Source organism: Semicossyphus pulcher, unplaced genomic scaffold, assembly GCF_022749685.1.
Source record: "Semicossyphus pulcher isolate SPU_LCO1_2020_fin unplaced genomic scaffold, fSemPul1.0.p SCAF_13, whole genome shotgun sequence".
Lineage (NCBI taxonomy): Eukaryota > Metazoa > Chordata > Actinopteri > Labriformes > Labridae > Semicossyphus > Semicossyphus pulcher.
In genome coordinates this window covers 13463521-13483822 of record NW_027211637.1, presented here as the reverse complement: position 1 = coordinate 13483822, position 20302 = coordinate 13463521, and the positions used below count along the sequence as shown (strand labels likewise).

Sequence of the window (20302 nt, the reverse complement as noted above, 5' to 3'; positions counted from 1 at the left end):
TGCACGGGCAAGGAGAGCTATATTTAGACCGCTGCTGCCCAGAATAGAGCTAAACATGCTTCCCCAAACATACTACACACAGACATGCTCTTCACAATACTGACCTCGTTAGGTGTTTGCTTGAGGCATGCACTTCCATCTCGGTGCTTTTAAACTCGTTCAGCTCTTTTCGGATGGCAGCCTGTGGGGAAGAGGAAAACAAGTGTTAGTGCATCCCTAAGTGCATGCTGGGCCATTGGGGTGCTGCAACCTTTGAACAGCAAAGTGACAGCAGGGGGAAGAGAAAATAGAATCAGCCTAAAAACTCTAAAGGGAACAGGGGATTTATGAGATAAGCTGATAACAGCGACATGCAATGCAAACAGTCTCAGTCAGTATTTTGGGAGTTCTGTTATCAAACTGGCCCAAATAGTGAACACGTTTTCTGATAAGTTTCAGGTCACAAAGGTCGACATGTCTGGCTGTTTTTCAAAGTCAATATGTTATTTCTTCCTACACATGTACACACCTTGTCCGCTGCTGAGAGCCGAGTCCAGGGCTTGTCTGCTCTCCTGTCGTAGTCCTGAGCTTTGGCCACCTCCACATAGTCGCTGAAGCGGATCAGAATCTTTCTGTCTCTGAGTTCATCTACTGTTGGCCGCTGGTTGAGCTGGAACACAAGAAGTTGGAGAAATATTTTATTATTATATTATTTAGAGCTCATTATATTCAGTCTAAGTTCACCAGTCTACTATATGCTTCACAATTACAATGTTCACTTGATATATATATATCTTTAAAATGTAAAAAAACAAAAAAAACAACACAATTATTTACCTTTCTGTTTAGCCTCTGTTTGATCTCCCTCCTCTCCTCTTGCTCTGTCTGGTCGTTTCTCTCTGGAAAAAAGAAAACAGCCAAATTAGAGATTCATTCAACATCATCAAGTAAATACTGTGTAAGACAACAGTGTATTTTTTTATTTAAATGAAAAAAAAATGATTTAAATGGTCAATAATCATACAATAATAATGAACTGATTCGGTGTAAAAATATGAAAGATACTGTAACTCCACCACCTCCACAGGGTTCACGGTGAAGAGACGGAATGTGCACTCATGCGTTCTGTGGTTCCTGAATAATGTACAACACCGGGCAATCTGCTATTTTTATGTATTGTCTTGCCCTGTTTTGTGTTTTTGATTTACACTTTTAAAAATTTAAATTGTTTTCTTAAATATAAGTATTCGGGTGAAATGACGGTGGCCTGGAAAAAGAAATCGAAGTGTGGAAACTTACGTTTCAGGATGTTCCGACTCTCCAGCTCCTCCACATTCGGTCTCTGGCTCAGCCTCCTGCGGAGAAACACCAAAACCACGTTTTGAACCATTTTCTCTGTAACTGTCCGCTATCCTCTTTAAACCGGCTGTAGTTTCTTCACTGTGCGCGTTCTCGAGAGGAATCCCCTATGTCTCCATCTCGCATCCAAACCGCGGCTATGCTGCTTCGGCAGAGGCGCTCCCCACATCTGGAATAGTCAAAAAAGCGCAAATTCTCCTGTTTGAGAATTCCCAGCCGAGTTATTGTTCGGTCTCAGGATGCTGCATCTCAGGTGCAGACGCCGTGTTGCATTTAGTGTTCACCGTAGCAGCTCCTTTACTCCTCTACTATTCGGCTCAGACTACGGGCGCTTTTGAACTGGGTCGTGATCGCCTGCCTGGGCGCGACTCCCCTAGTTTCCCTGGTTACTGCATGCATAATTTGTAGGGGGCGGAGCTTAATAGGCTCCTACTCACGGCATCCCCAACCTCCTCCTGCTGCACACTGGGCTACTGGAACACTCTTTTACACACGTTGCATCAGTTCTGTTTTTTTTTTCTCCTCTTTTGTATTCTCGTAAATGGAAGAGAAACACGAAATAAAATACTTGATACATTAAAAAAAAACGAACCTATTTTATGATCTACTACAATTCTAATCTCTTTTATTCCACTAGGCTATAGCAATCAATTTTAAACATACAGATCACACCTGGTACATTTGTTTCAAGCTGTTACGTTTGCTCCACCATCAAAGCATCCCAAAGGTCTCTAAAGTCCAATGTTTTCCCGGACTCCTCTGAACTGTTCTAACTTTGTATAAATAATAAATGTGAGCTGCACAACAGGGCTCAGCTCCAGACAGTGTGTGGCACACCCCACAGTACACCTCCAGAGGTGGGAAGGACAGAATGCCGCTACACAGCAGGACTCTCTTTATCCTCTCACACGGGGTGACGCTGGACACTTTATAGTTTTGTCCCCTTAAAGATCAAAGTTAGGTCACACCTACTGAGACCTGGACACCCATGAAGGAGCTGTGTGGCCCGGGTGTGTGTGTGCCTCTGTTTGACGGGCACTTGATAGCTAATATTTACAACCTTTAAACCCTATATATACTTTTTTAATGGGACTAATAACAGATACCATCATTTAAACAAAAGAGGCATCAGCACCCATCTGCATTATGTAATAAGCATTTGTCTTAAGTTGTTTACTACATCTCTTCTACATCAGTAAAGCAACATGAGCAGGGCAGAGAAAGCTAAATAGAAGCTAAATCACACTGGCAGACAACTACACAGCAATGCCTACAGGCAAGCGATCAATCTGATCATTTACACGTGTGGCGAGACATCCAGGAATAGCCTGAAGAATAACTCAATAAAATGACTCCCCTAGTAATTTATCCTCAGAAAACAAAAATTATACGAATCGATGTTAGATCTCTGAACTTAATCAGGACATCGGAATTTGATCATTTCCCTCCTATTGTGTTTTTATCTTCCCTTGTTATCTAAATAGTTCACTTTCAATAGAACTTTAATCTCATCAAGTAAGAAACAGCCCATCACGACGCTTCCCAGCTCTTTCATAAACAAAGTTACCTGAGAGCTCTCGCACTATTACATTTTAAACAGAAGAGACGGAAAATCACTTCCAAAGCCCCAGCGAATACAACCATCCACTGTATTATTGACCTGGTGGCTGAGTTGCTTAGCAACAACATTGGTATCTTTGAGACACGAGAGTCCTCCCACAGACATCCTCACTTCTCCCCAGCAACACACTAATGGAGATTTTACTATTACACACAGAGCTGTGTGTGCCTTACTGAGCATCTGAGGCTATTTTTAGAAACACGCTGCTTTCCTTTTTTTTTCTGTTTGTCTGTGAGCTGGAAAAATCTGAGATCACGGTCAGTATTAAACTCTATTTTTGTAGCATGGTCACATTTCTCTTTTTTCGGGAACAGAGTGAATCACAAAGCATGATCTACCCTGTGATGCTCTCAGATGAGATGAGATGTTTTTCCGGGAAGAGAGCAAATATCACAACATGAGGCGACACATTGACTCATGGCACCGGCTTGCCTCCTGCATCCACGTTATAATGGGTAAAAAATTTCGAAAGGCATCCCCAGAATACCATGATGACGCATAAACGCCTGTTGGCATCAGGGTTTCCGTTTGCCCCTCAGGAAGTTCTGTGATAAAATGAGTGAGAACAGAAAATCTAACTATGGCAGCCAAGGGAGGGATGACAATTTGAAACAAAGAAGAAAGAGAAAACAGTGGGTGGCAGAGGCGTTCATCCTTTATCTAAGCTGCCAACTGCGCTAAGAGACAAAAATGGCCATTCCCGGCATTCTTCTTATTTCATGTGCAGCCCCCACCTGCTCCTCCCATCTATTATTTCTGCTGATATAACTCCCTGACAGCACACTTGTAGAGGGAAGGCAGTGCATGGGGAGATGCATTATTGAAAAGAGCCAGGGACTAAGATTAGAAACAGTGGCTGCAGCACGAGTACCAGGCTGGGAGTCTCTAAAGATAGAAAGGTCATCTATCACTGACACAACGAATAGACAAGGTGTCATTATCCACCATGAGCGCTGTGATGGCGTTTTCTGCTTGATCGGCAGCTAATGTAACAGTAGGGTTTCACTGTGAGCTGCAGATAGGACGGAATAAAGAGCTGGTTGAATCTACAGTGGGAGTCACTTGCAGAAATCCAGAGGCGTGTGTGATGGATTGTTTTGTCATTCAGTGTGAATTCTCAGGGGGAATGAGCCTTTTTTCTCTCCTCTTCACCATTCAGAGCTATTTTTAGCCAGGATTTCCTCCAAAAATGGTGCAGTGTGCCTTCAATTTATGCACATGTTGTAAGATGGAAACACGTTTTCTTGCTTAAGCTTGACACTGCAGGAAAAGGAGTATTTTTGTCTTGCTTATTTAGAGCCTTGGGCCTGACAGATGTCGGGAGAGATTATAACTCCAGACAAAACAAAGCAGTAAACTTAACAGCTGCCTCCTGATGAAGCTTTTATACTCCAAGGTTTTACTGTTTTTGTTTTATTTATATCGTCACGACGCACATGAAAACACTCCTTTAAGAGTCCTTGATGATCCTGCCAAGATCGCTAATTTATTCTGCAATTGTAAACAGCCCTAAATCAAAAGGAGTGCACCAATCCATTCAGGTGCTGTGCAGAGCTGCATCTTTATATAATGAGCAGCTACTCTCACTGCTGTGCCACAAGTGGAACCTCTCCACCTCTACAAACACAGACCCTGCTCGCTCTTATGCAAGCCACAGTCATGCTCCGTCCTCACCTTTCCAGAAACAGTGTGATTGTGAACTTGTGACCAACAGATACACAGCTTCTCAAACAACAAAAAGATTCTTCCAGTGAATCTAAGAATAGAACGGTGAGGCTGTATTCTTAGTCGTCTCACAGACAGTCGATAGATGTTCTGCAGAAAGTGTGGGTGGCGCTCCGTTCTCGGCTGTGTTATTGCACAGCAGGTTATGTAACGTCGAAGCGTGCCTCTGTTTGATACGTTGGTGTTAAGGAGTGCCGGTCTTGTGACACATCCACACACCAGACTGCTGCTGACAGCATTTGGACATCACGCTTCTCGGTTGTATTAGAAAAGTCAGTTGTTCTATAAACGACCCAGCAGGTACAAACTTCACTGGTGCATCTTGTACAAGGAGAGTTCCTGGAAGCAGCGTGTGTTCAACTTGCTGCCTTCCAGATACTGTGACTATAATAGCACCTTTGAAAGCATCCAGGAATTTACTTAACACGTGTGTGTTTCTGGCACCAAAGCATTTCCGGAACTTTCTTACATTTGGTTCGGAAAGTTGCATCATCTCCCCACACTTTGAATCTTCTCAGTCTTAGGTGAAATTGCTAGGCTGAGATGTAATAGAGGGTCTTCCCAGTACGTGGATTGGCCTTCAGTAAAAAGCATTACACCCAAACAGTGTACAGTAAGCAGATTATATACCTACATGAATTAAATCTGTGCAAAACGATCACATAATCCCTTTAGATTTTTTTTACCTCACCTCCTCCTACTGTTGGGTGTTGTGTAACTGACGCAATAAAGAGCATAGGTTTACCTCCCAAAGATGGGTTTGCATGTGAGTCATCCTGTCTGCTCTCTACTGTGTCTTTATGTTTAACTTTATCTAAACACTACCCACATTTTCTCCTGCTTCTTGGTCTACTATTTTTCTTTCTATATTTTCATAAAGATGCTATTTTAATAAAGATGGTCTGCAACAAACCATTGTGTTTGTTATGGATTAATCAGCAGATTATTTTTAAGATTGTTTGGTGTCAAAAAGTTGTGAAAAATGCTCATCATATTTTCCTAAAACCCAAAGTGACCTCTTCAATTTGCTTCTTAAACCAACACATACAATACTAAGCAGATCATCTTTACATTTACAAAAATATGGTGATTTTTTTTCTTTCGATCAACTAATTAATTGATTAATAGATGAAGACCGCTGAGTTGAAACGCGTTGACTTGATCCATGTTATAATAAAGGATTTTTATTCTACACCAGAGTGCCTCGGATGCCTGTTGACTGCCTCGCCACACCTTGGATTTTTTTACCATCAGATAGCTGGACAGTCATTTATTTTCTTTGTCTCTATTTATTACCTGCCCTATCCTTGATGAACACCTGGTCCTTCACCTTATTTTTCACTACAGGACCATCTACACCAGTTTTTTGGACCCAGTGCAGCACTCCCTTATTTTTTTCTTTTTCAACTAATTAATTAAACGATTAAACGTTGCAGCTCTAAATTACACTTTAACACGTCAAAAGTCTATTGCAAGAACAAATACCTTATCTCTTGGTGTTCAGCGATGATCCACGCAATTTTTTTATGATAATACATCACTGTAAACTCCACCAACACAGATAGTAGCGTAGAGAAGATTTCATTACTTACTTGGCCAGTTTCATCTCAATCTGCTGGCGGATTTCCTGGCGCTCTTGGTCGCTCCTTGCTGGGAAGATATTCCTGTCCTCCAGCTCCTGCTTGCTGGGCCTGTTTCGTAGTTTGACAGCCAGCAGCTCCTTCCTTAGCCTGCGAGGAAGTGTGCCTGAAACCACACATGCATGGATTAACACACAGGAAACTACGACTTATTATCATTCTATGTAGACTCAAAAAGAATCGATACGATTGTTTTAATTTCCCTTTTATGTCCAACAAAATGTTTTTAAATTTAGCCTTCCACTACCCCTAACCCTAACCCTACCACTTGACAAGCTTCCGCACACAGTGATGGTAATTTACAGTGTAATTTCAAGGTATATCGACAGAGAGAGGAAGTTCCAGGTCCACCTTGTCAGCTGGATTGAGTCATAATTTGAATAACTGTTAGGGGGAAATTTACTATAAACCACAATATCAACTGCCAAAATAAGGACTTTGAGGCCGTTATGAGGGCCCTCTTTTTTTTTCCTTTTTTTTAGCAAGGGTCAAAATAATTGAAAGACCGATATATTTCCATCTGATTGTATGAATGTTTTAAATTCACTTTAAAATGTTTCTTGGTGATTTTGTCACACAAAGCAGCCACAGAATGACATTAGCATTAGGTTGTAGCCATGTTTAGGGCCACCTTACGAATGTACGTCACATATTTACACTTATTTCAACTCAGTTATGGTCTCTATCAACTATTTAGCTGCTACTTTGCTCTTTAGCAGCTAAATGCTCCACAATTTACACCAGGTAGTTGCCATATTTTTTGGTCTGCTGAGCAGACTTTTGGTGAAAACTAATGACCTTTAAAAGAATACTCTGAGAAGCTGTGGGCAACCGCTGAGTCAGTTGATAATTCTGTGTGGGTTTTTGTCAAGTTTTTTTTTTTTTTAAATTAAAGCTCCTGTGATGAGTTTTTCGCTGGTTATGAAACAGAGTGAAATTAGTTCCAATGTCTCTGTATGACCTACAAAAGAAAACCAGACCATCAGCGTCAAGATTGATTATTTCTATATAGTTATTTTTAATGTCTGAAACTGCTGGCGGGGGGTAGGTGTCAGGCAGAGCGATTAACTTCATGATGCCTTTGTTTACATTTTTCAGGGCAAAAATGTAAAGTGAGTTATAGATATGATGTAAAAGAAAGCAGTATTCGATTTTTTTGTTAAAAACCACCACTTAGGTATGTACAGGACAAAATCAGCAAAGAGATAAGAGGTACATGTTTGTCCACAGGGGGCGCCAAAATCAACACAAACCGTATGTTCCTCATAATAGCTTTAAATTCCACAAACTCATTGATTCAACAACAAAGCTTTGCCTCTCTAGTATCCACGCATCCATGCAGATTACAGAACGTGTCGTGTTGTTCTCCCAATACAGATGTACACAATTTCAAACACTTTCATCTGTAAGTTATTATTTCATTTTATGCCTGAATGTCAGAATGCTCACAGACTGCTGTGAATGTGTAAGCTCCTCTACCCACCAGAGATGACGGAATCATTCCAGCCGTCCAAGTCGGTGGGGAGGCCTGAGGTGTTGGAGAAGCACTGGTCCAGCCGCACGTTCTCCTTATTCTCCTCCGCCTCCTTCTTGGGCCAGTCAGACCCTCCACCCACCATACAGCCGCCCACCAAAGATGATGAGTGTTGGTTCTCGGAGCTGCAGGAGCGGGAGAGCCTTCCGTCAGAACACCACAGGCGGGGAGGTGAGCCCTGCTCACACCCCTCACGTGCACTGAGGGGACACAGGGAGGAAGGTAAAGGAGTTAATGATAACATCTGGAATTTAAATATAAAAGATTTAGGATAAGTCAACCTGAGAACTCACCTCTCCTGTCTGTTCTTGGAAGCAAAGGCTCGCTGCAGTTCCTCCATAATGCAGCTAGGGGGCATAGGAGGGTGCATCATGTTGCCTAAATGTGGGGACCCTGAGGGGTTGGCTAGGGGCCCTCGTAGCGGTAGGGTCATTGAAGCCATGCTCTCTGTGGCCCTGGGTGGAGGCTCCTTGGGGAGGTAGGAGTTTGGCAGGTGAGTTGGGAGCGACACAGGGCCTGAATCTGAGAGAGAGGGATAAAGAGCAGATAAACATAAGGGGTTAATTTTCAGAATGTGTGACTCTTTGTTTTTACATTTTCTTATCCTCATATTTTTTAAAGGGCCCTGGGGACTGGAATTCATCCAAGCTTATGGACCTTAAGTTGTAAAACTTCCATTTACAATTCTACTTATGGGAATTTAGGCTCTCCAGTACACTTAACTTGCATCTGTTTAATATGAGAAGAAAGGTAAACATCTAAGCAACACAGGGAAACAAAGTTTTCTTTCAAAGATATTGCAAAACAAACTACTTTACGACTTTTAAATAGTTAAGTTTGGCTTTTTCTAATCAGTCAAACTACAGAATACCAAAACAAAACGACTTTGAGTATCATAGTAATCTGTTGAGCAACCATGACTCCAGTACATCAGCTTGAATGCATTTTTGCAGCAGCTCAACACATCTAATTCTTTATTCGTTATTCCCTCAGTTTATTTTCTACACCTGTGCAAAGAAGCTTTTACAACTCTGAGCCACTTTGAGTGTTTCCACTTTAGGCCAACCATGTATTTAAAATCCACAGCATTTAAGAAAATAGTATTTATTTTTACTCCCTCACATTAAGTTGACAGCTGCAGTTAATATTATATTTTATATAAAGGTTTCACATACAAAAAGTCTCCTATTAAGAACCACTCAGATACTGTATATCTTACCAACCTCTAAACTGGATTTAACTCTCAAACTGTAAAATTCAAGGTAGCAGTAACAGTTAAATTCTGTTTAGACATTTATGTATGAGTATCAATAATCTATTAATATATTTAAGATTTAAGACGGTGAATGGAAAAGAAAATGTCAACAGACCCTGACAGTAATGAGACAGAAAACCTCAATCAGGTGCTGATTTCTGCGATCCCGTTCACCTTGTCATAGTTTAGCAGAAGTGAAATGTTTCCGTTTAATGTGCGTTAAAAAAAAGCTTGGTTACCTCCTTTTATGAAGGCTACAGAGTTAACAGTTGCAGCTCTCATTGTGTGTGTAACGGATTATTTTTAAACGGAAAAATATTAATTTCTATATATATTATAAAAACATTTCCTAATCAATATATTGTGTCAAAAAAATAATGTTGTGTAAAAAGTACTGGTAAGTAAAAAGCTGTGTAATAGGCGGGCCCCTTTCAGGGTGAGACAAGACCCCGACGCAAGGGTTCCGTTCAGTTACTTCCAACCAAGTAATCTGATTGGATAAGAGGCATTCCATGAATGGCGATATACAGTACAACATCACGGGGACTTTTCACTCTGTGTATCACTCCGCCTCAGCCATGTGTTGTGAATACCGTTAATTGACATCACAGCAGACCGTTTATGTCTACATTGATCAGGCTGGTACCTCTGAATCACACAGCAGTCAACAGACTCTTATTTCACTGGTTGCATCATAAATTAAAACAAACAAATAAATGTTCATGATAAAAAAAACAGCTGATCTGTGGTAACCTGTAGACACAGAGTGCAGGAGAATGTTTGGGTTGCTTGGCAACAAAAGTCCAGTTTCAGTTAAATTGTGGAGCAAAAAATGATGTTTACTCTTTACTACTATTTGCCGCTTGTATAAGTGTTGTATAAAAGCAATATCACACTCAAAGTCGTGAAGATCACTCCCTCTCACTCCCTCGCTTAATTAACAGTATTCAGAACCAACGCTGAGGAGAAAAGTCCCAGTGATGTTGTACTCTATATCAGCACTCATGGAATGCCTCTACTGTTGTATAAAACAGTATATCACACACAGTATACCTGTGAGTATTTTTTATTTTGCGTTATAGGTACTTTAACTTCATTTAAGGTATGTGTGTCCTTTTTTTACTCATTCTTTAAGTATTTCTTTTTTTACAGCCGACCGTAGTTTAAACTGTAGTACAAACATTTTATACTGACACTCTGTGAATGCATATTTACTGAGTATGAGATACAAATAACTCACCATCTCCGAGACTCAGCGTGGGCAAAAGTTTGGGAGGTACTTGTGGTGGAGAATGTCCTGAAGGAATCTCCACCTCTGCTCTTTCCTCCATCTGCTCTCCCACATCCTTCAGCCCCTCAGGTAAATCCCCGGAAGGATGCACCTCCTCGCCTCCGTCTTCCTGCGGTAGTGATACATTCTCATCCGCCTGATCGCAGTCCTGAGGAGGGGCAGCTAGTGGGCGACATTGACGAAGGGAAAGAAATGAAATACAAATATACATTAGTTTAACTGAAAAAAAAAACAAAAAAAAAAACATAGGAAGGTTTTTGTTTTTTTTAAAGTCATAATTTGTTTCTTAAAAACTTTTTTTAATTGAATGAAACTGTAATGCAGTTTGTAACACATTACCAAGCTGCACTAGCTCTACTAATGATAAGTTCAACAATGTCCAGCTATGCTGAAATTATCTTTATTGCACTGAATTTACACCTACAAATATGCATATTGTAGACCTCATGGCAGATAAGCGTAGACACAAAGAAAAGCATTGAAAGTCTTTGCTGCCCCCTAGTGGTTCATGATCAGACAAATGATTCACACTAAGCAACTGCTTTGTGGTTAGAAAAAAGAAACATGTTTTGCTACATTTGTTGTAAGACAACAGTATAAAAATCCTCCATATTCATTCAGATGGTTTCAAGATTTTTATCAAAAACCACAGCGATCTACACTCTCATATTGATCTGCTATAAAGCTGTTGCAAAGACACCTAGCCACTTTATAAATCCATTTTCCCTTCATCTGTTGCTTTTGCAGCTCTATAACTTCCATTGATTAGTTGAGTCTGAGTACAGCGCGGGATCGTCCTACCAGGCGGGGGCAGCTCCTCCTCAGGGCCGAGGTACTCCACGCTGCTGACTGTGAGGTTTGGGTGTAGAGGTCCCCCGAATCCTCCGAGCAGGACGGCACCGTCTGAGCAGCAGCCCTGGGTCGGGGAGTTTGGGTCATGGCATAGAAGACTGCTGGATAATGCTACATCTGTGAGAGGGTGAGACGGGAGAAAGAGGTGTAAATGTGAGGACTTTTGCAGATCACTCATATGAATTATGTCCAGTAGAGTAACAGAGAGTAATCTCTATTATTGATGCTCTTTTCAGACAGCTGATTCAAATCTTAGAATGAAACTCCACTTTGTGACCATCGGACTTCATTGTGTTTGCGTGCTAAGTTTAATAGTGATTGTATTTAGAAAGGCTTATTTAGGCATTTCATTTCAACCTCTGCACTCTGAGATAGAAGTGAAAAAGACACTTCCATATGAGTAGACATAAGATTAATGAAAATGCATCTTTTTTTGAATATTTTGGTAATATTATCAAGAGAAAAATGAGCGCATGAAAAGGCAAGTTAAGCATTAGCACCCACCTCTAAGTACATCACGTGTGTGTGTGAGCAGAGTGAAACAACCTGCTGGAAGGACAGACTGACGGACCCTGCATCAGACATCTGATGTGACCAACTATGACCATTTCCCTGAATGACATTCAGTCTTTATGTCACCTTCAGTCAACAGCACTCTCCATTACAGCAAGAGCATCACATTTAGCCTTGTGTTCAGCAAATATGTAATGCTACACATACTGCAGGTACTGGCTATGACTGCTTTTAAAGGCAGGCGCACAAGGTGACTTTGCAAAAAGTCAATATAACAGTTTGTAATCACTCAGTGAGATTGTATAATGAGACTCTGATCATATTGTGGTGTGATTTTACAAAGTTCACTTCTCTTAAAGTAATTATCTCGAAGATTTTCATGTTGATTTAAATAAATGTCTGTTAAGTCACTATCTATCGCTGAATGAGGTTAACACAATGGTGATTGAGCCAATGGCCAACTGATGAAAGCCTGCAGTGGGCGCCCAGTTAGTGACGCATTTTCCATCACCAAGCAGTCGTTGGTCTGCCAGAGAGTGTAGGCGGAGCTAAGCGGCTTGCTCTTGCAAGTGTTACGAGTAAACAGTAATCTACTATGGCTATCGATGACTACAGAAACAACTTCATAAATAAGTGAAAATCCAAAGAAAAATAAACAAATATAACGCTCAGATGAAGGCAAACAGTCTAAAACGGGAAGCAACCATCAGTGAGGAAAATCAAGAGTTACAACCGTGGACGTCACACATGCAACACTGCATGTATAACAAGCAAGTGTGCTCTCACAGTTACCTTTTATCGCCATAAGTGCCGCCAAAGAGAACGGAACTGAGAACTTCGAGATTACATCTTTGAATACTGATTGAACTAAAAAGTTATATTTTTACGTAGCCTTTCTATCACATTTCTATCATGTCACAGAGCTAAGAACATATTTTACTGAATAATAAATAGACTAGCAGGCGAGTTAGAAACCCCAAAAGAAAGAAAACTTAGTTTGGTGCTGTTTGGAAAGTATTTTCAGAATCCTCAAAGACTCCTCTAACCATCTGGGAGGAAAAACATTCAGTTGCCTGTAAAATATATATATTTTTAACCTGTTGCCCAAGTTGTAGCTCTGTGTTGTGAGCCATACAAAAATGGTAGCTCGGAACGACAGGTCCTAGCTAAATTTATATAAATTAAAGGGTAACTAAACCCCAGAGTTTCAGCTGAAGTGCATCTACCCTGACACCTTTAGAGCATCACTGTATCAACTTGGGCAGGGCTGGGAGGGATAAGACACGCCCACTCACTCCTTCATGCCGTGTCACCATCAGCCCTAACACCATACAGTCTATGTGACACATACAAACATCATAAACGCACACATGTACTGATTATCAAGTTTAGCTGTAGGTTATTTACTCAAGAAGCTCCTCTCCTCCAGAGTCTCCTGAAGGCCACGACCACAGCGGTCCAGAGTTTCAGTTTAAAATGAACTTAAAGCCTTTAACTATCACTTATATTTGTCTGTGTTGATGTTACATTTCTTGTATTTTCATTTTTCAACATTATCATCAACATATTTTTTGTCCAAGGACATGTTTTATTTCTGACTTCCTGGATAAGAAAATAGATTTGCGATCATTATTTTCAGCAGAGAGGTCTTTTTTTTCCATCATGAAGGACAGAAAGGTCTTTGAGGATTCTGAAAATACCTTCAGAACAGATGCGATTGTTTTTAAATGACCTTCTGGGTTTATTTATATATTTTTGAACAAAAGAGATGCTCAGCTTTGTGACTCAATGTGACGGTAATACACAAGAGGCACAAACTGGGGCTTTGTCTGATAACACGCTCGGGAGCAAAGTTAATTATATTGAACTTGATGTTATTTTGCAGATTTTTATATACTGAGTGTAAATGTAGTTAACTTTTCTCTGGATCCTTATAAATTGATGAGGACTGACTAAATTAAAACAGTTACAGTATGATTTGCCATATCTACTCACCCACCCCTTTTTATCACCACTTCTTAACTTAATTCAGGAGATGAGGAGAAACGTGGGATTGGAATGTGTGTGCATCTATTTATGGAAATACTACCGCCACCCACTCCCATCACTTCACCTTACTCCCACCCATCCAGCTCTGTACCTGTGGAACTCTGCTTGAGCTTCTCGTTTTTCTTTTTTCTCCACTTCCAGGGCTTGAAGATGCGCCCCAAGGTGGCCAGCTTGCTGTTACGTCGGATGGGTGGAGTGTGGACCCCGGACACCAGGCAGCCGGTCCTCAGCACCCTCTGCTGGTCGACCAACTCTACTACAGCGACAGAGGAGGAGGAAAAGGAGGCCCAGAGGAGGGTCCAGAGATGCAACAGGAGGATGAAATTGGGTAAGGAAAGAGAGGGTAAAGGGGAGGAGGAGTGTGTTGCAGTGTGTGGGTGGAGATAATAGACATGCAGGGATGAAAAAAAAAATCACCAAATGTGCAGAAGTAGGTGAAAGGAGACAGGGAGAGAGAGAAACCAGAGCACAATTAGTACGCTCACCTTACTGAATAAACCATGATGGACTCCAAGTGCTGTGAACAGATTGAATTAGAAACACTAATTTGATCACGGCACACTCCCTCACGGCTGCGAATCCCCTCCCTTTGAGCCATACGTCAGGTTGCAAAATAAATAACAAACTCACAGGCAGAATTTGGAGGGAAGAGAACGGCACACAGAAACACAGACAGCCTCATAAGACTACAAAAAGATCCATTTCCCCGGAGACCTACAGGTGTGCCAGCAGCGCTGCTTTCCCAGAAACAGCATTCAACTCCACTTCCTGGTAGAAACAGGGCGATTGGTTTAATTGTGTCAACCTGATTTTTTTGTAATATTCTGCTCTTTTTCTACATCTATATGTACTCTGGTCATCGCTCTCACAGGAAATATGTCTCCCAACTGATCAGTGCTTTCAGGAGGTGCAAAACAGGCACAAAAATGAGCTCCATGCAGTGTACATTTATCATTTCATCCCACAAAACCATGATGATTTAGGTGTTTGCATGTCTTCTGTGTTACATATGGCTGAGCCACATGTACTTTTGTGTTTATCTCATATTCTGCATGCAGACAAATGCTTATTTTGTTATTTTTCAAGATGCCGCTAAGCTCACACAAAGTGATGCTGACCTTCCAGGGATCTGCAGCAAAGAGTAGGAATGCAAAGTGATGTGTAAAAAAATTATGTTATAGATGAAACAAAGGAAAGTAAATAGAAGAGTAGGTAGCCATCTGTGACAAGTGCAGTCCATAAAATCTAAAATAAAATATGAGCTGTCCCCATCTCCGGTGCTGCACAGAGATCCCTTTTCGCGCTTTAAATTCAACTATTTTTTCAATGAACGATGGCTGTGACTCATATCAGCAAAAGTGTGGGTCTACAGATCCATGTGCGCACATTGCTGCTTGTTTGCCTGCATCTCATCTCTAAGATTGCCAAGGAAGAGGAAATGTACAATCAATGCCGTGTATTTAAGTGCTACATACGTCAATGTGACAAAAATGCAGCCATATCTGCCTTCAGGAGGCTGATATCTTTGTTCAATGTTCAGCCGAGGAGGAGGCGAGGATTTGTGATGGGGGAGGATGGGGGGAGAAGAGGAAGGAGCGGGGGGGGGGGTACAGAGTGGCTCAGGGTGTGATGTGGAGTACAGTGATGGAGGAGGGAGGATACAGCTGATTCCTTTTCATGCTTTCTTTTTTGCAGCTCCTTCCTTCTTCCCTAAAGCACATGGGGAGGAGGGAAAAAAAAAAGATGGTGGTGGTAATTGAGGGAGGAAACAAGGAAAGGAGAGGAGAAGTAAGGGAGGAGGGAAAGAAGAGAAAGAATAAGAAAGGTGGTGTAAAAAGTAGAAGGGAGTGAGAAGGAGGGAAAGAGAAACAAGAGGAGAAGAAGGGAGAGAAAAGAAAGGAGGAAAGGGGAGAGAAAAACAAGGAGACAAGAGAAGATAAAAGGGAAGGAAATGAAAGGAAGGAAATGTAAATAATGGCATAAAAGGAAAGTGAGAGAGAATATGAGATGAAAGGAGGCAATTTCCAATTTGACATTAGAGCGTAAAAGTTCTGGGAAACAGGTCAGTTGACCATGCACACCCGTCTCACCGTGTCATCATCACCACTGTCACACACGCAGCGTGGCAGACGTGGCGGCGCACGCAGAATCCAGGTCAAGCTTGAAGGAAACGCACCCAGTCGCACAGAAAAAAAGCTTAAGAGAAGGAGAGGGGGAGAGGGAGGGGTAGAGCCGTTTGTGTTTGTGTGAGAGGCAGAGAGAGAGAGAGAGAGAAGAGAGGGGGAGAGGAGGTGGGGTCAGGCCCGCTGCTGTTGCCATGGCGACCACATCCAGATGCTGCCGCAGCAGTGGGAGCCAGCGGGAGGAGCGAGTCAGTGTGTAGCTCGGAGGAAGAGGAGGAGAGAAGCGAGCAGAGGAGCCCCCTACTCAGACACTGCCTGCCACATCTAAAGCCAGTGGCAGCACCCAGTGCATTGTGGGTAGGGGGTGAAGCCACATGGAGGACGAGCTCTGTCTGCATTTTGAAACAGGGAAGGAGACGGCAGGGAGGGAGGGGCTGGGGGGGTGGGGAGGAGAGAAGAAGGGGGATTCCGGGGAGAAGAGGCGAGAAGGAGAGATGGGAGGGGGCTGTTGCTATACGGAAGAGCTTGCAGGAGAATCTGGGCTCGTCCAATCGCGGAGCGGCTATTTATAATGCATATCAAGTAACTCTTCATTTTTCATAGAAGGGGTGCTTGTTCACAGAAAATGACAGGAGTCTGGGTGGAGCGCAGGAATTAGGTGAAAACACATGCATGATTTTTTTTTATCCGCTGGATGAGGACGTATCCAAATGTATGTCAGATAAGCATGGATGGACTACATGCACCATGTGGCGATTACACTCAATTCTAATTAATATGCTAATGCAAATAGGATTTCATAAATCCACATGTCGCGCTGATGCAGTGGACCAATAGTCTGTTTGCTTTGTGCCCATAGTTCTCTCTAACACTCGTCTGCACACACTGTAATTCCAGTCGGGTGGTGGCGTCACAGCTTTTTTCAGGATGGAAGATTAAATTCTTAATAGAAACATAATATAATTCATAAAAGACCTCAGAAATGCAGAAAAATATCAGTGTTGAATGCTGCATTAGTGCAGTGTGATCCCTAAAATGATTTAAGAGTGGAATAAAGTGGGCAATGTGATAATGTGACTTGGCAGGAAAACAGAGAGTGTAAGTGTGCCACCAGGGACCACACCCCACTTAACCAGCTTGTCAGCACATTCAGGAGCATAAGATCTCCCCCCACATGTACACAGAGAACACAACCCCCTTCAGGAGAGCCTAAGGTGAGCTAACTACAAGGAATACGTTCTATTAAAATGTAGGAAACAGGAAAGATAATTTTCAGTAATAAATGATAGAGTACCAAACAGCTCAGTTTCCCGCTCTGTTGTGTCACTGTCAACCACAAAGAATGTAAGTGAGCAATGAATACACTCTGAATCTGCGTGTGACCTTTTCACTTTTTGTAATCAAAGGCATTCACACTGAGGGACAGGATAATATCAACAGCATAGTTTCAGCAGTGAGGTTGTATGAGGCAAAGCCTTGCTTTGCTGAATCACCTGAACACTGATCTAATGAGTGGGTTTGTGTTTTTTAAAGCTCTCTGTAGTAGAAAAAGACACGTCAGAATAAAACAGCACTCCACTATTTATCTAGTTCACTGGGACTCAAACTAAGTCAATAACACTTTGCACCATTTATCTGCATTACAAGGGCATTGTAGTTTCAAGTTGTTAAGATGTGATACCTTATTCAATAAGCAGTGTAAAACCCCCAATGCAATCAGCCTTTCTGCTCACGCTAGAAAAGGTGTCAGTCAGTCAGTTGGTCGGTCGGCCCACCACTTTGACCAAGACTTAATACCTTAACGATAATAACAGTACCTGGAGTGCTGAGTGTTGAACATTCATGGTCTCCAGAATCCTGTCATCAGTTCATTCGGGTAAAAGCCAATGGAGGGATGAACCCTAAGGATGCTGGTACTTCCCTGACTTATCCTTTCGTGGAACCATGACATTTACCTTTGTGTTATTGCTACAGATTGGCATGATATTTTGTATAGGCATTCATGTTCCACACAGGTTGAACTGTGATGACTTTGGTATCCCTTCACTTTTCCTCTGGTGCCAGTATCAGGTCAAAATAAAGTAAGTCCAATACATATTTTTTTATTACTAAACAATCACATAGCATAATATATATTACCCTGTAACATGTTAGCATGCTAATACACTAACTAAAAGGCTGAATCAATGACTGTATATATATATATATATATGGACGACACCGCTCCATCTGCTCTTACTGTAAGAAATTGAAGCCAAAATAGCCCCCATGACGGGCGCCGCCATCTTGCGATGGGGACGTCATTTGGAGCCAGAGTTACTGGGGAAATTACCGGGGAAAAAACAGCAAAGATCCCGCATGTTGACAGATATGGAAACTTCACTGACTGTAGTGATTGTTTTAGTTAAGTTTCCTCTCGCCATTCCTCCTCTACTCTGCTAATCCAGAACAGATCGGCTGCAGGAGCCGTATTTGTCAACAGAGCTGTCAATCATCCTTTTTACAGCATCAAATAACTAATTAAAAATAAACTTGTCCGAAAAATTAACACTTGGACGTAAATCAGCATTATAAGAACTTACTATAATGACAGAAATCATGTTTGAGAAACATTTATTTGGCATGTATTTTGATTTTACAGTTAGACTCATGTCCCATCTGTTAACATGGACGAGGCTGGCTCTATGACCTATACTGCAGCCAGTCAGCAGGGGGCGATAGAAATGTCTTGGCTTCACTTTTAGGGAACCGTCATGTCGTCCATCTTTTAATACAGTCTATGGTCTGAAAACAACTTAGACTCGCAAATAACATTAGCATGTTAGCATTGTCATTGTGCCCACGTTGTCATGCTAGTATTTTGCTCAAAGCAGCTAGCATGACTGTAGGCTCTTGCTTCTATTCTGCACCTGCTAAAAGCCCCTCTGAACCAAACCTGTGGCTAAAAACAAAAGAATAAATAAATCACTGTTCAACCTCTCCGGCTAAATACAGCGAGTGTCCTTCGGTGGTCTCATCACAGCTATAAATAACATTAGACTGACCCTCAAAATCATCTCTCAGGCCCCACAGAGTCTCGGTTCCTCGCTCCAGCCACCCTCCGCCTTCCACCCAAGCAACTGACAATGTGCCCTTGAATGGACCACCTCCTTACCCGCTGCCACGCTAACTAACCTCCTCACTTTACCCCCCTGGCTTTACAACTGTGCTGCCATCTGTCTGTAGCCCTGTTGCCTCGGGGGCCCGGCCATAGTCGGGGCACATGGCTAACAATTCACGAGGAGAAAGCGCAGCGAAGAAGGGCTGAAGCAACGTTGAGTGAAAAGAGTGGGAATGAGAAAGAAAGGCTGAGATTAAGAATAGAAATGGCCAAGTATAGAGTGATTTATTAAAGGTGAAGAAGGGCAATAATGAACACCTTCACAAAATGACTTTATTCAGGTTCTAAATAGAGCAAACTCCACCAAACAAGGACATTTATAACATCAGATAGCCTCGTCTCAAAAACATCCCTTTCTATGAGATTTATTTTGACCCTGCTCTGAACCTTGTCAAATTTACCCTGTACAAAATCACGTATTCAATCACCTATTTTCATTCAGTCAAACTATGTTTCTACTAATGAGCAAAATATATTTCTTCTCTTCGGATTTATTCTGAAATGCATTTTGAACAATCCAGCAACGGTAAATTCATTAGGCAGGGGAACAGAACCGTAATAATTGAGGACACCGAGGTCATGTCCTTGTTTTTCTCTTTATCATGTTTATTCATTTCCATTTTTCCTATTACAATATACTCCATTAAGAGGGGAAGGAATAGTTGTCTCTCAAATGAAAGCCAACATTGTCATTTAATAAACTAACCTAAATTAAATTATAAAAAAACCCCAGTCCATAATAACCCTACTAAATACGTTTTGGCATAAACAAAAACAAGCTGTGTACCTCAATGTGTTACGATGACTCATCCTAACATGTATGTTGTGCAAGTTGGGATTTAGACACATTTCTGGGAAACATGTGTGCTGTGAGGTTACATGAGTCAGCAAAGGTCGAGCCTCCAGATCATCAAAGTGATTACAGCCCAAGTGTGAAACTCCAGCGTGTGGGCTACTGGCATCAAGAGAGTGAAATCATGTCAGCAAGGCCAGCCACCAATAGGAAATGCCTGAGGCCCTCGTTTCTTACCATATGTTGGTGTTGAGAATGAGGACTGGTGGGTGGATTGGTTTGTAAGCCTTTGCTGCAGCATCAACAAAGAAAAGCAGGAATCTGGTTCATTCTCAGAGTCTGTTTAAAGACGGTTTGTGATTTTCAGTTTTCAGTTTTCAGTTTGGATTTTTATTAAACTTGGTCGGA

The 20302-nt window shown here is 41.7% G+C and overlaps 1 protein-coding gene across 1 annotated transcript in view; it reads right to left on the bottom strand.

Annotated features, from left to right (window-relative positions):
• Positions 1 to 20302, bottom strand: part of phactr3a (phosphatase and actin regulator 3a) — a 34555-nt gene that overhangs the window by 945 nt on the left and 13308 nt on the right. The window contains exons 2-11 of the mRNA XM_069660120.1: positions 13910 to 14074; positions 11206 to 11373; positions 10354 to 10566; positions 8152 to 8380; positions 7808 to 8058; positions 6277 to 6430; positions 1279 to 1334; positions 817 to 878; positions 509 to 649; positions 105 to 181 (exon numbers count right to left, since the gene is read on the bottom strand). Of these exons, the coding sequence (XP_069516221.1) occupies positions 105 to 181; positions 509 to 649; positions 817 to 878; positions 1279 to 1334; positions 6277 to 6430; positions 7808 to 8058; positions 8152 to 8380; positions 10354 to 10566; positions 11206 to 11373; positions 13910 to 14074 (1516 nt within the window). The remainder of the gene's footprint in view (positions 1 to 104; positions 182 to 508; positions 650 to 816; positions 879 to 1278; positions 1335 to 6276; positions 6431 to 7807; positions 8059 to 8151; positions 8381 to 10353; positions 10567 to 11205; positions 11374 to 13909; positions 14075 to 20302) is intronic.